General features: G+C 43.2%; 1 protein-coding gene across 2 annotated transcripts in view; it reads left to right on the top strand.

The window, feature by feature from the left end:
- Positions 1 to 17227, top strand: part of LOC135115175 (metabotropic glutamate receptor-like) — a 171678-nt gene that overhangs the window by 78019 nt on the left and 76432 nt on the right. For both annotated transcript variants that reach the window (XM_064031670.1, XM_064031672.1), the window contains exons 6-8: positions 13905 to 14079; positions 14508 to 14611; positions 14922 to 15071. In XM_064031670.1, coding sequence (XP_063887740.1) covers positions 13905 to 14079; positions 14508 to 14611; positions 14922 to 15071 — 429 coding nt within the window. The remainder of the gene's footprint in view (positions 1 to 13904; positions 14080 to 14507; positions 14612 to 14921; positions 15072 to 17227) is intronic.

The following is a 17227-nucleotide window of genomic DNA, read 5'->3' as shown; positions in this document are numbered from 1 at the left end:
ATTATGACTCTCTCTCTCTCTCTCTCTCTCTCTCTCTCTCTCTCTCTCTCTCTCTCTCTCTCTCTCTCTCTCTCTCTCTCTGTTGTACTGATACTCGATACCCTTTTCTGCCTTTAATTTCATACCAGCCACACTGCCGGTAAGTTATCACAACACACAAGCAAATGGAAGAATATCAGGATTTTTTTTTTATCAATAGTCAGTCAGCGTGATCTAAGTCTGTCTTAAGCGTTCGTTTGTCTGTTATTATTATAATTTTTTATTTTTTTTTACTTTATCCTTTTTTACCTTTAACTTCTACCAAGTTGCTGTAAAGTTATTACAAAACACGAGCCATCAAAATTAATTTTTCTTTTTATCATTAATCATTCTGTTCCTGGGTGTTCGTCTCTGTCTTGCCATGTACTCGCAGACCATCTTCTTTGGATCAGTCTCGTTCAACACAATATGGCACGCTTGTCAAACCTTTCCCCCAGTATCTGTCAAGACTGACACCCGATCCCGCCTCGGCTACGCCAGGCTCTCCATATCTCTTGGGTATAAATAATTTCGTGTTGTTGTGTGTTGTTGTGTGGCCCTGTACTCAGCCAGATGCCGCCAGTGTGTGTGTGTGTGTGTGTGTGTGTGTGTGTGTGGAAGGCTGTGGGTAGGTGTGTGTGAATGTACGGAGGTGGGTATGAAGTTTAGAGGAAACTAGTTCCCAAACAGAGTGGTAGATAGACTCATTGATCAGGTTGCCAGTGATGAGGCATTAGGGAGATTTAAACGATGATTAAGTAGATTTAAGTTTCAGGATGACAGATCGAAATAAAAAGAAGTGTTTTGGACGCATTATGAAAGAGTACACGCAAAATTGAGACCATGTTCGAAAACCGCGACAATACAATGGTAAAAAGAGCTGCGCTGTTATTGAACTCTCGCACTGATTTATCAGCACTTTCTGGGCAATTACTGATCCCGTGTTCATCATCCACCGACACACGCCTGTCAGTCGGTCATCGGTGCGCATAAACTGGTCATAGTATATTATAGCGGATCTTTCCTTTTTCGAGACCGACAAAGGGAAGAAACATTTTAAACAGTGACTGCCACGTGTACGCCTGATGGCTTTTTGCAGTTTCCCTTGTTTTCTTGTTTTAACCTTTTGGTCAGTAGGACGTAGACACCTGCCAAAACGATAATTACTCCCAGTGAGGTCTAAAGCACTGTTCAGGGGGTGCTGTGAACTTATCATTAAACCCAGCTTTGACCTCACTGAACGTTTCCCTTTGCGTCTCAAAACAAAAGAGGGCAGTCACAGCCTGCCCTCTAAAGACAACTTTCTTCCCTTCACTCAAAAATCTTAAAAATCATCATGGCGACTCCTACACCAGCCTCGGAGTCCCCATCTGGGGGGGGGACCATAAATGTACCCAGGTCGGACTGCCTTTCTGTCGACGACCCTAAGTGTCTTGAAATCCCCCTCAACTTTTCGCGGTGTAAGATCTAATATTAAATCTGTAGAACACCACCTCTCCTCTTCTAAACCTCATCTTCTTTTCCTCACTGAACCCGCAACATTCGCGGTGTAAGATCTAATATTGAATCTGTAGAACACCACCTCTCCTCTTCTAAACCTCATCTTCTTTTCCTCACTGAAACTCAGGTGTCTGAGGCAACTGACAGTAGCCCCTTTTCTGTTCCCTCCTACTTTCTCTATCCTCATTTTCCATCCAAAGCTTGATGTTGCGTTTATGTGCGCAATGACTTAACCTGCTCTCGTGCCCACGCTCTTGAATCTTCCGAGTTTTCCACCATCTGGCTACGACTACAGAGTCACTCTCAAACTAAATTTATCTGTGCTGTATACCTCTCACCTAACTCCTCTCATTATAAGAAATTCTTTGACTACTTAACTCTCAAAGTGGAGCACATTCTGACCCTCTTCCCTTTTGCAGAGATCTCCATTCTTGGAGACTTCAATGTTCACCACCAGGTTTGGCTTTCTTCTCCCTTCACTGACCATCCTGGTGAACTAGCCTTCAACTTTGCTATCCTCCACAATTGCTAACTTAACCTACTCGTATTCCTGACCGTCTTGGAGATACGCCCAACATTCTTGACCTTTTCCTGACCTCTAACCCTTCTGCTTATGCTGTCACCCTTTCTTCTCCGTTGGGCTTCTCCGATCACAATCTCATATCTGTATCTTGTCCTATCGCTCCAATCCCTCCTCAGGATCCCCCTAAGCGAAGGTACCTCTGGCTTTTTGCCTCCGCTAGTTTGGGGGACCTGAGGAGGTATTTTGCTGATTTTCCTTGGAATGACTACTGTTTCCGTGTCAAAGACCCGTCTTTGGGTGCTGAGCGCATAACAGAGGTGATAGTGTCTGGAATGGAGGCGTACATTCCTCACTATTTTTCTCGACCTAAACCTTCAAACCTTGGTTTAACACAGCTTGTTTTCGTGCTATACATGATAGAGAGGTGGCGCACTAAAAGTATTTAAGCCTTCTATCACCAGAATCTCATGCACTTTATATTTCTGCCCGGAACCATACCAAGTCTGTTCTCCAACTAGCCAAAAACTCCTTCATTAACAGAAAGTGTCAAATCGTTTCAAGATCTAACTCCCCTCGTGACTTCTGGCATCTAGCCAAAAATATCTCCAATAACTTTGCTTCTTCTTCTTTCTCTCCTTTATTTCAACTAGATGGCACCACTGCTATCACATCTATTTCTAAAGCTGAACTCTTCGCTCAAACCTTTGCTAAAACTCTACCTTGGACGATTCCGGGCTTGTTCCTCCCTCTCCTTCACCCAATTAAATGCTACCTATTAAAATTCTTCGCAATGATATTTTCCATGCCCTTGCTGGCCTAAACCCTCGGAAGGCTTTTGGACCTGATGGGGTCCCTCCTATTGTTCTCCGAAACTCCTGCCTCTGTGCTTGCACCTTGCCTAATCAAACTCTTTCAGCTCTGTGTGTCAACATCTACCTTTCCTTCTTGCTGGAAGTTTGTCTACATTCAACCTGTTCCTAAAAAGGGTGACCGTTCTAATCCCTCAAACTACCGTCCTATTGCTTTAATTTCCTGCCTATCTAAAGTTATATACGAGGTGTGTCATTAAAGTTCCAGGACTGGTGTCCTAAAAGATGAATTTCAAACCCAAGCCACAAACCACCATATTTCCCCTTCAAAGTAATCCTTCTGGAGTATACAACTGCGCTCCCAACCCTCTACAGTCACTAATCTTTTTCTTACGTGCTTTTAAAATCATGTCCTCTGTTGCAGGTCGTTTAACAATGAGCGCTGAACAGCGAACAAACTTGAAGTTTTTGGTGCAGTTGGGGAAAACGCCGTCAGAAGCACTGGGTATGCTGCAAAAAGTGTACGGGGATGAGACAATGTCACGCTCACGTGTTTTTGAGTGGTGCAAGAGGTTCAAAGAGGGCCGGGAGGACGTGGAAGATGACCCCAGGAGTGGAAGACCCTCAACGAGCAGGAATGAGGCCAATGTTGAGCGTGTCAAGCAGATGGTGCGTGACGATCGTCGGTTGACTGTTCGAAAGATCGCAGATGAGCTTGGCATGAACCACAACAGCGTGTGGAAGATTATCACTGAAGATCTGGGCATGCGGAAAGTCTGTGCGAAGATGGTGCCGAGACTCCTGAACGATGACCAGAAGGGACGACGCATGCAGGTGTGTCAGGACATCCTCGAGCGTCTGGAAACTGAACCAGACTTGCTCAGGAGAGTCATCACCGGCGATGAGTCCTGGGTATTTGAGTACGACCCGGAGACCAAACGCCAGAGCCTTCAATGGAAGAGTCCGGCGTCGCCACGGCCGAAGAAAGCAAGGCAGTCCAGGTCCAGCTTCAAGGTCATGTTGATCGCTTTCTTCGATGTGAGGGGCATCGTCCACTGCGAGTTCTTGCCACAGGGCCAGACAGTCAACCAACATGTGTACAAAGAAGTACTGCGGCGTCTGCTTCGTGCAGTGCGCGAGAAGAGGCGGGAGTTGTGGCAGGGCAACTCGTGGCTGCTTCACCACGACAATGCGCCTGCTCACAATGCCCTGAGCATCAGAGAGTTCTTGGCCAAGAAGAACATCGCCGTGCTGGAGCAACCGCCCTACTCACCTGACCTCGCTCCGTGCGACTTCTTCCTCTTCCCCAAGCTCAAGGAGGTCATGAAGGGGACCCGTTTTGATGATGCGGACGACATCAAAAAGGCCGTGACGACGGAGCTGAGGAGCATCCCGCAAGAATCCTTCCAGCAGTGCATGCAAGCCTGGCAGAGAAGGATGGACAAGTGCATGCGGTGCCAGGGGGATTACTTCGAAGGAGATAACCTATAGTTTGTAGCCTGGATGTGAAATAAAACTTGTGTGGCACCAGTCCTGGAACTTTAATGACACACCTCGTAATCTATCCTCAACAGGAAGATTCTTAAACATCTATCACTTCACAACCTTCTATCTGATCGCCAGTATGGGGTCCGTCAAGGCCGCTCTACTGATCTTCTGGCTTTCCTTACTAAGTCTTGGACTTCCTATTTTAGAGATTTTGATGAAACTTTTGCTGTTGCCTTAGACATATCAAAAGCTTTTGATAGAGTCTGGCTCAAAGCTTTGATTTCCAAACTACCCTCCAACGGCTTCTATCCTTCTCTCTGTAACTTCATCTCAAGTTTCCTTTCTGACTGTTCTGTTGCTGCTGTGGTAGACGGTCACTGTTCTTCTAAATCTATTAACAGTGATGCTCTTCAGGGTTCTGTCCTGTCACCCACTCTCTTCTTATTATTCATTAATGATCTTCTAAACCAAACTTCTTGTCCTATCCATTCTTATGCTGATGACACCACTCTGCACTTTTCCACGTCTTTTCATAGACGTCCAACCCTTCAGGAAGTAAACATTTCACGCAGGGAAGCCACAGAACGCTTGACTTCTGATCTTTCTAAAATTTCTGATTGGGGCAGAGCAAACTTGATATGGTTCAATGCCTCAAAAACTCAATTCCTCCATCTATCAACTCGACACAACCTTCCAGAGAACTATCCCCTCTTCTTCATTGACACTCAACTGTCCCCCTCTTCTACACTGAACATCCTCGGTCCGTCCTTTACTTATAATCTGAACTGGAAACTTCACGTCTCATCTCTAGCTAAAACAGCTTCTATGAAGATTGGCATTCTGAGACGTCTCCGCCAGTTTTTCTCACCCTTCCAGCTGCTAACTCTGTACAAGGCCCTTATCCGTCCATTTATGGAGTGCTTCACATGTCTGGGGGGGATCCACTCATACTGCTCTTCTAGACAGTGTGGAATCAAAAGCTTTTCGTCTCATCAACTCCTCTCCTCTAACTGACTGTCTTCAGCCTCTCTCTCATCGCCGCAGTGTTGCATCTCTAGCTGTCTTCTACCGCTATTTTCATGCTACCTGCTCTTCTGATCTTGCTAACTGCATGCCTCCCTTCCTCCCGTGGCCTCCGTGACTACCGCTTTGGACCCTTTTATGGGACTGGCATTTCAGTGGGCATTTTTTTTATTGGATTTGTGTTGCCCTTGGCCAGTGTCCCTCCTACATATAACACACACACACACACACACACACACACACACACACACACACACACACGTGTTAACCCATTCTCCACAATTGTGTAGCGATCATGAGTCTTAATCCTTTCTTATCACTCGCCATTTCCATCCCATGTTTGCTTCCTCTCCTCTCATACCAGCGGGGCGAGCACAGGTGAGGCGGTAGCCTACTCGTCCTTGTGAGAGAGAGAAAATTTGGTTAATTGAGGCGAACCAAGAACCTGTTGGAGAGAGAGAGACCATAGTGTGGATGTGTTTGTTGTGGCTCTGTTGTGATGTAAATTTTGCGGTTGTAATGGAAGACATCTGGCTCTAACTGGCGAGATATGCAGGTGAGATGAGAGTTTTTGTGGTCGTAATTGAAGACACCTGACTCTAATTGGGGAGATATCCAAGTAAGGTTGGTCTTGTGAAAGCTCCGTACTAGGAATAGATTTGTGATAGTCTGACGTTGCTTCTTGAAGAATTGAAGGTTTCTTGTTATTTAAGATTACGAAAAATAGGTTTCATTAAATTTTATTTCCTTTCTTTTACTCCTCCCTCCTCTCCTGTTTCTTTATTTTCCTGTCTCCTGCGTTGATTAGTGCTCTACGATTATGACCCTTTCCTTCCCTTCTCTTCATTTGTTTCCCTCTATATATGTGTTATTTTCTCCTCTTTCTGCTTTCTTCAGTACCTGTCTGCTCCTAGGTTATCACTTTCTACCTCATTCCTCATTCTGTGATCCTTTTATCTTTCATTGTTTCCTTTCTTCCATAGTCTTTCCATGTTACCTCCTCCCTTCCTCTATCCCAGCGTGACTAGGCACTCCTCCCCTCAGCTTTTTACTCTCACTCAATTATTCTCCCTCAATCTCCATCATGGTTCATCGCGTCACCCATTACTGCTGCAGAATAATTCAATGCCTTTGTAGTAGGTTCAAGTGACCAGCTATTTTCAATTAACCAAGTGCGTGCGCAACCCCATTTTTACTGTCAGACGTACGACGCATTCATTCCTAGCCACGGCAACGCACAGACGTTTTCAGACGACACCATTCGTCAGCACCAGTAGTACGCATGCCATGTAGGTTAGGTCAGGTAATGGTAGGTTAGATTAGTGTCTCAATATCTTAAAACCCGAATCATTCGTAGTACTGAATGGTTTGATAATCTAAATAATCCATATTTGATATTTGAATTCCAGTAAAAAGTAAAAAGAACTGATATATTAAAAAAAAAAATTATGTGATGTGCCATAGTAGCTAACGGATCTCGGCCAACTCTTAAACATTCTTCCGAAAATAATGTGTCCTTAAGGGCCTAATAAACAATCGCGTCCTCTTATGATCGTTAACAATGAGTGGTGATGTCCGCCACCAACATCAAATCCGATTTCACAGACGTTTTTCGCGGCGCTGTTTGTTTTAATCCTTACCAGAAATTGGAACCTTTGGTAACACTGGCTTGAGAACTGCAGGGGCTTTCCCACTGGAGGTTACCAATGTATTTACTTCTTGCAACTATCACAAGTTCATCCTCTTGTACTTGTTTTATTTCCTAAATTTTGTATTAAAATTATTTAACAATACATCAACGTTTTATAGGCTGTAATAGTAATATGATGAAATTTAAGATGAATTTTAGATGGCGGCGTGAATCACTTTACCAGCTGATGAAAACTTCACTACCTGTCACCTTTATTTCATCTATTATGCCTCCTTCATTAAAAACTGTAATACTCCTCCCATACGCATAGAGTATATGGAATTTATCACCCAAGAGAAATATTAGATAATATTGAAATAGCATTACCCTTTTCATCAGAGAGCAAGGCCTGCTTCCGTTAGGTTAGGTTTAGATTAATTCAGTTCATTAATTTAATTGTTAATCCTTTCAACGAGTAGATCATGATTAAAACAAAAGTCATATTTTTACTGACAGATGTACAGAAGAAATAAATAAATAAATAATGTAACCATGCTTGCCGTACATGGATAAGGCGAGTTGAAGGCACCGATGATGTATTTCAGTTTTCCATCTCTCTCTCTCTCTCTCTCTCTCTCTCTCTCTCTCTCTCTCTCTCTCTCTCTCTCTCTCTCTCTCTCTCTCTCTCTTTCCTACTGCTGATCAGTTCTTTTGTCATGAATTAACTCATTTTATCTAATAAGGGGACTCCGGCATACCAGTATCACCGAAGCAATTTCTCAGTAAAAGCCACTCTTCATAATGATTATGAGGAGTGGCTCCTACAGATAAATAATAAGACATTAGTAAAAAAAAACGGGTTAGTTAATTCATTGACTAGTTGTATGAAGGTAAATATGATGATTATGTATTACCAGGCAAGCTACGGGAATATGAAATTTCAGATGTAGAGAAATCCATAACAGTAGTATGGAAGGTAGACCAACTGTGAACATATCCAGTGTTGTAGAATGTTTGATATGAGATGCGGGGTCAGTAAATTCAGAAGAAATGGCATGGGACTTGCTCATAACATCTGATATGGTTTCCAATATACTCGTAGTGCACCATACTTATCAAGTAAGTTAATGCTATAATTTCTAATGTCTTGGCATTTCTTCGTAGGAACCACTCTTCATAATCTATGTCATCGTCCACTTCCTCGTCATTCAAATTCCATTGCAAGACCAGCTTCGTCACGTATCACATCTGCGAAATCTTCGGCAGGGTCTTCTATAAAGTCAGGGGCTGTGTTTATAGAGTCAATTGTCAGCACTCAGTAATCATACACCCAGTAGGTGTACCCAGTCACGCAAGCCGATAAGCTCTCGTCTCCACGCGGCAGTGCATATTTACCAAAACTTGCAAAGTTTTTATATTTTTATTTTATTTCGCGGAGGGTAGCTAGCTATTCCCTTCAGCCCATCTCCCCACCCACAGCTGTGACGTCATGAGTGGCTAACTCCTGATTGGTTGCTGCCTGCCTTCCCACCTCTCTCTCTCTCTCTCTCTCTCTCTCTCTCTCTCTCTCTCTCTCTCTCTCTCTCTCTCTCTCTCTCTCTCTCTCTCTCTCTCTCTCTCTCTCTCTCTCTCTCTCTCTCTCTCTCTCTCTCTGAGTCATCGTAAGCCTACTATTGTCCATTACAATAATCTTTCTTCCTTCGTTCCTGTCTCTCTCTCTCTCTCTCTCTCTCTCTCTCTCTCTCTCTCTCTCTCTCTCTCTGAGTCATCGTAAGCCTACTATTGTCCATTACAATGATCTTTCTTCCTTCGTTCCTCTCTCTCTCTCTCTCTCTATCTCTCTCTCTCTCTCTCTCATCGTAATCCCACTCTTGTCCGTTACAATGATCCTTCTTCCTTCATTCTTGTCTCTGTCTCCCTCTCTTCCTTTATCTTCTAATTTCATGGGTAGCATGTATACAGAGCTTTGGTGATGAACTTGTCAATCATGACCTTGAACTCAGTGTCCAGTAAAACAACTAATGTGGGTGGGGCTGGCTGGGTATGTTGTTGAATGGAGGATGGAAGTCCGTTGCCATGGCAACTCCCACCTGAAATCGCTTCCAATATAGCCACTCATTCACCCAACCTCTCAGATGATAATAACAGACAAGAGTGGGACTACCTTGTCTCAGAGAGAGAGAGAGAGAGGGAGAGAGAGAGAGAGAGAGAGAGAGAGAGAGAGAGAGAGAGAGAGAGAGAGAGAGAACCTTTGTACCTTTAGAAAATATTATGACTCCCGTTCCTGAAATCGTCCATATACGAGTAACTGCCTTTCATATCACTTGAAATTAGCGTGATTTTTCATAGAGTTTTTAATTTCACGTATCGTGTCATCACGAGATAGAACCGAGCTGCTGGACTTACTTAGCACTCATATTATGTCTTTATAGTTTTATCGTGAGGTTATGCAGGACAGAAAGTAGAACACACACACAAACACTGATCTCACTTCTTATATTTTACGTGAAATACTCCAGGAAAGAGTATCTCTTTCTACACTAAAATTATATACCAAAACATACACAATATATATATATATATATATATATATATATATATATATATATATATATATATATATATATATATATATATATATTTCTTTTTTTTTTTTTTATGTAGGAAGGACACTGGCCAAGGGCAACAAAAATCTAATGAAAAAATGCCCACTGAAATGCTAGTCCCATAAAAGGGTCAAAGCAGTGGTCAAAAATTGAAGAATAAGTGTCTTGAAACCTCCCTCTTGAAGGAATTCAAGTCATAGGAAGATGGAAATACAGAAGCAGGCAGGGAGTTCCAGAGTTTACCAGAGAAAGGGATGAATGATTGAGAATTCTGGTTAACTCTTGCGTTAGAGAGGTGGACAGAATAGGGGTGAGAGAAAGAAGAAAGTCTTGTGCAGCGAGGCCGCGGAAAGAGGGGAGCCATGCAGTTAGCAGGATCAGAAGAGCAGTTAGCATGAAAATAACGGTAGAAGACAGCTAGATATGCAACATTGCGGCGGTGAGAGAGAGAGGCTGAAGACAGTCAGTTAGAGGAGAGGAGTTGATGAGAGGAAAAGCTGTTGATTCCACCCTGTCTAGAAGAGCAGTATGAGTGGAACCCCCCACCCCCCCCGACTTGTAAAGTATATTCCATACATGGACGGATAAGGCCCTTGTACACAGTTAGCAGCTGGAGGGGTGAGAAAAACAGGGAGATACGTCTCAGAATGCCTAACTTCATAGAAGCTGTTTTAGCTAGAGATTAGATGTGAAGTTTCCAGTTCAGATTATAAGTAAAGGACTGACCGAGGATGTTCAGTGTAGAAGAGGGGGACAGTTGAGTGTCATTTAAGAAGAGGGAATAGTTGTCTGGAAGGTTGTGTCGAGTTGATAGATGGAGGAATTGAGTTTTTGAGGCATTGAACAATACTAAGTTTGCTCTCCCCAATCAGAAATTTTAGAAAGATCAGAAGTCAAGCGTTCTGTGGATTCCATGCGTGAAATGTTTACTTCCTAAAGGGTTGGACGTCTATGAAAAGACGTGGAAAACTGTAGGGAGGTATCATCAGCATAGGAGTGGATAGGACAAGAAGTTTGGTTTAGAAGATCATTAATGAATAATAAGAAGAGAATGGGTGACAGGACAGAACCCTGAGGAACACCACTGTTAATAGATCTAGAAGAACAGTGACTGTCTACCACAGCAGCAATAGAACAGTCAGAAAGGAAACTTGAGATGAAGTTACAGAGAGAAGGATAGAAGCCGTAGGAGGGTAGTTTGGAAATCAAAGCTTTGTGCTAGACTTTATCAAAAGCTTTTGATATGTCCAAGGCAAAAGCAAAAATTTTACCAAAATCTCTAAAAGAGGATGACCAAGACTCAGTAAGGAAAGCCAGAAGATCAGCAGTAGAGCGGCCTTGACGGAACCCATACTGGCGATCAGATAGAAGGTTGTGAAGTGATAGATGTTTAAGAATCTTCCTGTTGAGGATAGGTTGAAAAACTTTAGATAGGCAGGAAATTAAAGCAATAGGACGGTAGTTTGCGAGATTAGAACGGTCAACCTTTTGAGAAACAGGCTGAATGTAGGGAAACTTCCAGCAAGAAGGAAAGGTAGATGTTGATAGACAGAGCTGAAAGAGTTTGATTAGGCAAGGTGCAAGCACGGAGGCACATTTTCGGAGGACAATAGGAGGGACCCCATCAGGTTCATAAGCCTTCCGAGGGTTTAGGCCAGCAAGGACATGGAAAACATCATTACGAAGAATTTTAATAAGTAGTATGAAGTAGTCAGATGGTTGGGCGTTTAGGAAAAGACGTGGAAAAGTGCAGGGTGGTATCATCAGCGTAGGAGTGGATAGGACAAGAAGTTTGGTTTAAAGGATCATTAATGAATAATAAGAAGATAGTGGGTGACAGGACAGAACCCTGAGAAACACCACTGTTAATAGATTTAGGAGAATAGCAGTGACCGTCTACCACAGCAGCAATAGAACGGTGAGTAAGGAAACTTGAGTTGAAGCTACAGAGAGAAGGATAGAAGCCTTTGTAGGGTAGTTTGGAAATCAAAGCTTTGTGCCAGACTCTATCAAAAGCTTTTGATATGTCCCAGGCAACAGGAAAAGTTTCACCAAAATCTCTAAAAGAGGATGACCAAGACTCAGTAAGGAAAGCCAGAAGATCAGCAGTAGAGCGGCCTTGACGGAACCCCACACTGGCGATCAGATAGAAGGTTGTGAAGTGATAGATGTTTAAGAATCTTCCTGTTGAAGATAGGTTCAAAAACTTCAGGTAGGCAGGGAATGAAAGCAATAAGACGGTAGTTTGAGGGACTAGTACGGTCACCTTTTTTTAGAAACAGGTTGAATGTAGGCAAACTTCCAGCAAGACGGAAAGGTAGATGTTGACACACAAAAGTAGATGTTGACACACAGAGTTTGACTAGGCAAGGTGCAAGCACGGATGCACAGTTTCGGAGAATAATAGGAGGGACCCCATCAGGTCCATAAGCTTTCCGAGGGTTTAGGTCAGCGAGGGCATTGAAAACATCATTGCGAAGAATTTTAATAAGTGGCATGAAGTAGTCAGAGGGTGGAGTAGAGGGAGAAACAAGCCCAGAATCATCCAAAGTAAAGTTTTTAGCAAAGGTTTGAGCGAAGAGTTCAGCTTTAGAGATAGATATGATTGCAATGATGCCATCTTGTTGAAATAAAGGAGGGAAAGAAGAAGCAAAGTTATTGGAGATATTTTTGGCTAGATCCCAGAACTCACGAGGGGAGTTAGATCTTGAGAGGTTTTGACACTTTCTGTTAATGAAGGAGTTTTTGGCTAGTTGGAAAACAGACTTGGCATGGTTCCGGGCAGAAATATAAAGTGCATGAGATTCTGGTGATGGAAGGCTTAAGTACCTTTTGTGGGCTACCTCTATCATGTATAGCACGAGAACAAGCTGTGTTAAACCAAAGTTTAGAAGGTATAAGATAAGAAAAAGAGTGAGGAATGCACGCCTCCATTCCACACACTATCACCTCTGTTATGTGCTCAGCACACAAAGACGGGTCTTTGACACGGAAGCAGTAGTCATTCCAAGCAAAATCAGCAGAATACCTCCTCAGGTCCTCCCAACTAGCAGTGGCAAAACGCCAGAGGCACTTTCGCTTAGGGGGATCCTGAGGAGCGATTGGAGCGATAGGACAAGATACAGATATGAGATTGTGATCAGAGGAGCCCAACGGAGAAAAAAGGGTGACAGTATAAGCAGAGGGATTATAGGTCAGGAAAAGGTTAAGAATGTTGGGCGTATCTCCAAGACGGTCAGGAATACAAGTAGGGTGTTGCACCAGTTGCTCTAGGTCGTGGAGGATAGCAAAGTTGAAGGCTAGTTCACCAGGATGGTCAGTGAAGGGAGAGGAAAGCCAAAGCTAGAGGTGAACATCGAAGTCTCCAAGAATAGAGATCTCTGCAAAAGGGGAAAGGGTCAGAATGTGCTCCACTTTGGAAGTTAAATGGTCAAAGAATTTCTTATCGTCAGAGGAGTTAGGTGAGAGGTATACAGCACAGATAAATTTAGTTTGAGAGTGACTCTGTAGTCGTAGCCAGATGGTGGAAAACTTGGAAGATTCAAGACCGTGGTCATGAGAGCAGGTTAAGTCATTGCGCACATAAACGCAACATCCAGCTTTGGATCGAAAATGAGGATAGTGAAAGTAGGAGGGAACAGAAAAGGGGCTACTGTCAGTTGCCTCAGACACCTGAGTTTCAGTGGGGAAAAAAGATGAGGTTTAGAAGAGGAGAGGTGGTGTTCTACAGATTGAAAATTAGATCTTAGACTGCAAATGTTGCAAAAGTTAATGAAGAAAAAGTTGAAGGGGATGTCAAGACACTTAGGGTCGTCGACAGAAAGGTAGTCCGACCTAGGGACATTTATGGTCCCCTACCCAGATGGGGACTCCGAGTTTGGTGTAGGAGTCGCCATGATTATTTTAAAATTTTTGAGTGAAGGGTGTGTGTGTTATTAGGTGCTTGTAGTTTTGTGTGGAGGATGAGAGTCGTCTTTAGAGGGTAGGCTGTGACTGCCCCCTTGTGTTGTGAGACACAAAGGGTAACGTTTAGTGAGGTCACAGCTGGGTTTAATGATAAGTTCACAGCACCCCCTGAACAGTGCTTTAGACCTCTCTGGGAGTTATTATCGTTTTGGCATGTGTCTACTGCTTCCTCCTTACAACTTGTTCCTCAAGAGAAGTATTTATAGCATTAACTTGGCTAACAGTAACCTCTTCTTGTCATCCGTAAAGTACTGGGGGAATCATTTTTAGTCAACGTTGTTGTTTTCGTCGTTCTCCTTTTAGTCTCACACTGTCAGTCCTTCCCCGCCTTGTTTATTCAGAATACTGGGAAAACCACTTTGGCTGCCGATACCCCAACTCTTCCCTCACGCCGTACAACGCAGCCACCACCAGGGAGTGCACGGGGGCGGAGCAGCTGACAGCCAAGAACACACAGTTCGAGGCGCAGCTGCAGTTTGTGTCAGACGCTGTGATGGCCTTTGCGTACGCCTTCAGGTAAGTAGGTCCACTTCACTTCTAGATTGTTGTGTGTGTGTGTGTGTGTGTGCTCCTGTCTTCCGTTCACATTATTAATAAATTCTGCCAGTTTAATTTTTCTATCTATTATTTCGCTGTTCTATTTCATTACTACCACCACATATCACACACCAGCACCAGCACCGCCACCACATATTACACATCATTACCCATATCATCATTCAAGACCCTGTTCTCTCTCTCTCTCTCTCTCTCTCTCTCTCTCTCTCTCTCTCTCTCTCTCTCTCTCTCTCTCTCTCTCTCTCTCTCTCTCTCTCTCTCTCTCTCTCTCTCTCTCTCTCTCTCTCTCTCTCTCTCTCTCTCTCTCTCTCTCAATGCACACCCAACATCCCTTTCCGCCTCCACCACTACCACTACTAACCTGACCTCGCCTGCGCCTTCTACAGGGACATGCACCGGGACCTGTGTGAGGGTCGTGGTTTATGTCCCGCTATGAACCCTACTGACGGGGAGAAGCTCCTTTCTTACCTACGGAAAGTGACGTTCACAGGTGAGAAAGAGAGAGAGAGAGAGAGAGAGAGAGAGAGAGAGAGAGAGAGAGAGAGAGAGAGAGAGAGAGAGAGAGAGAGAGAGAGTCTGCCTGCATCCAATTAGGAGAGAAAAAGTAAGCTGTTATATGAAAATGTTACCAGTCCCCGAGTCTTTAGAGCCAATTTTTTCCTTTCTCCCTACCACTCCTTCTCCTACCTGTCCCTATATTTCCCTTACCATCGCTTCTCTGTTTCCCTGTTTACGTCCCTCACTGCCTCTCGTTTCTCGCAAATATTACCTTACTCTCTCGCTTACCCCTTCCTCTGTAGGCCTGAGCGGCGACAGGTTCAAGTTCGATGACAACGGTGACGGGCCTGCGCGCTACAACATCATTCACTTCAAGCAAGTGTCGCAGGGCCGCTACACCTGGACCACTGTCGGCACCTTCATCGAGGGCAAACTGAGGCTCAACATGTCCGGTGGGTGGAGAATGTGCTGGGGTGGATGACGGTTGGAGGTGTGGCTGTATGGTGAAGTGGACGGTGGGCTACATAGAGTTACATAGAAAAACAGGCCACAACAGACCTGGCGGTCTTCACGAGGAGACCTGACCCAAGACTACTAAGGTGATAGTAGAAGAAAAGGACAGAAAAGCAGAAGGCTCTCTCCCCACCCTCCACTCTCTCCGGCATAAGCCATACAGATGCAGGTCGGAAAGAAATACCTTACGGGGTTAGAGAGAGAAAAAAAAGGAAATTTTATAGGAAAGGAAGAAAATAGATGAAATGAGGTGCCCAGATTTCCTGAGGGCAAGGAAGTTAATCACTAGCAAACAAATGCTGTTAGCCGCGCATTACAGGCAAGATATTTATCAAGACGGCGTTTAAAAGTCTCAACGGTGTTGCAGTCTATCACGTCCCGAGGAAGCCCATTCCATAGATTTACAACTCGATGGAATTTTTTTTTTTTTTTTTTCTATTATTATTGAGAGTTGAAGAATTTCCCAAGAATTTTGCAACCGCTTCCTGGCGTGTAATTTGAAGAGTCTATCGTGGAATATTCACTGCAGTCCATGTCATCAATGCCTTTGATGATTTTAAACACCTGTATTAAGTCGCCTCTTAGTCTTCTTTGTGCTAATGGGAAAAAAAAAAATTCTTTAAGACGCTTTTCGTATGATTTGTTTCTTATGCTTGGTATCATTTTACTCTACGCTCAACTCTAATATATCAATGTTTTTCTGACAGTAAGGGCACAATGCTTAAACGCTATATTCCAAAAGTGGACGGACTAGAGAGTTATACAAAGTGAGGACTGTATCCTTAGATTTATATTCAAAAGAAATAAGCCAATTACCTTATTTGCTTTCGTTACGACTTTTGAACATTGTTAGCTAGGTTTTAAGGTACTCGATATTGTCACTCCTAAATCAATTTTGTTATCAACACTTTTAAGTTGGGTACGATTTAAAATGTACTTTGCTTTCTCGTTTCTATACCCAATGTGAAGCACTTTCCACTTATCTGCATTAAAACTCATCTGCCAGGTTTGCCCCCGCTCAGTCAATTTGTCTAGATTTTTCTGCATTCCTTACTTGTTCATTAGAAACTACGGAATTCGCAATTTTGGTGTCATCAGCAAACTTCGATATTATATTGGTAACACCCTCATATCTGTCGTTGATATAAACAAGAAAGAGAACAGATCCTAAGATTGATCCCGTTGGTACCTCGCTTGTTACGTTAGTCCACTTGGATGATTTCCCATTTATTACTACTCTTTGTTTACGGTTTTCAACCCATCGCAATACGTCGCCTTGGATACCATGTGATTTTAGTTTAATAATAAGCGTTTGTGGGGGACTTTGTCAAAGGCCTTTTGAAAATCAAGATATATTATGTCTACCGCTTAACTCTCGTCGTACTGGTTCAGAATGTCACAGAAGAAGTCAGAGGTTCGTCAAACAAGAGCGTTTGTTGCGGAATATTGTTGAATATTGTTAACTAAGTTGTTTTCTTCTAAGTGAGTAACAAGTTTATCTCTTATTAGTGTTTCGAGCATTTTGCATACGACTGAGGTTAAGCTAAGTGACCGGTAATTACATGGTAAAGATTTACTGCCTTTTTTGAAAATAGGAGTTACGTTAGCGAGCTTCCTTTCATCAAACATTGTACCGGTCTGCAAGGATTTGTTGAACAATAGGGTTAATCGTTTAACTAATTCTGATTTCCCTTCTTTTAAGATGTGGGGTGAGATCGTATAAGTCCGGGTGACTTGCTAACTTTAAGTTTATCAATGCATTTTGACACGTCACTTTCTGTTATATTGATGCTATTTAGGACTTCGTTGTTATTAAGCTGGACTGCTGGCGCCGTAGGGATGTCGCTGAGGTCTTCTACTGAACATAAGAACATAAGAACATAAGAAATAAGGGAAGCTGCAAGAAGCGACCAGGCTTACACGTGGCGGTCCCTGTATGAAATATACCTACCAATTTTTATCTATTATCCCCATCCATAAACCTGTCTAATCTTCTCTTAAAGCTCTCTAGTGTCCTAGCACTAACAACATGATCACTGAGTTCGTTCCACTCATCTACCACTCTATTTGAGAACCAACTTTTTCCTATCTCCTT

The sequence above is a fragment of the Scylla paramamosain genome, chromosome 29 (assembly GCF_035594125.1).
Source record: "Scylla paramamosain isolate STU-SP2022 chromosome 29, ASM3559412v1, whole genome shotgun sequence".
Classification (NCBI taxonomy): Eukaryota; Metazoa; Arthropoda; class Malacostraca; order Decapoda; family Portunidae; genus Scylla; species Scylla paramamosain.
Note: the sequence above shows the minus strand (reverse complement) of the source record. Positions and strands in the feature narration are given on the sequence as shown.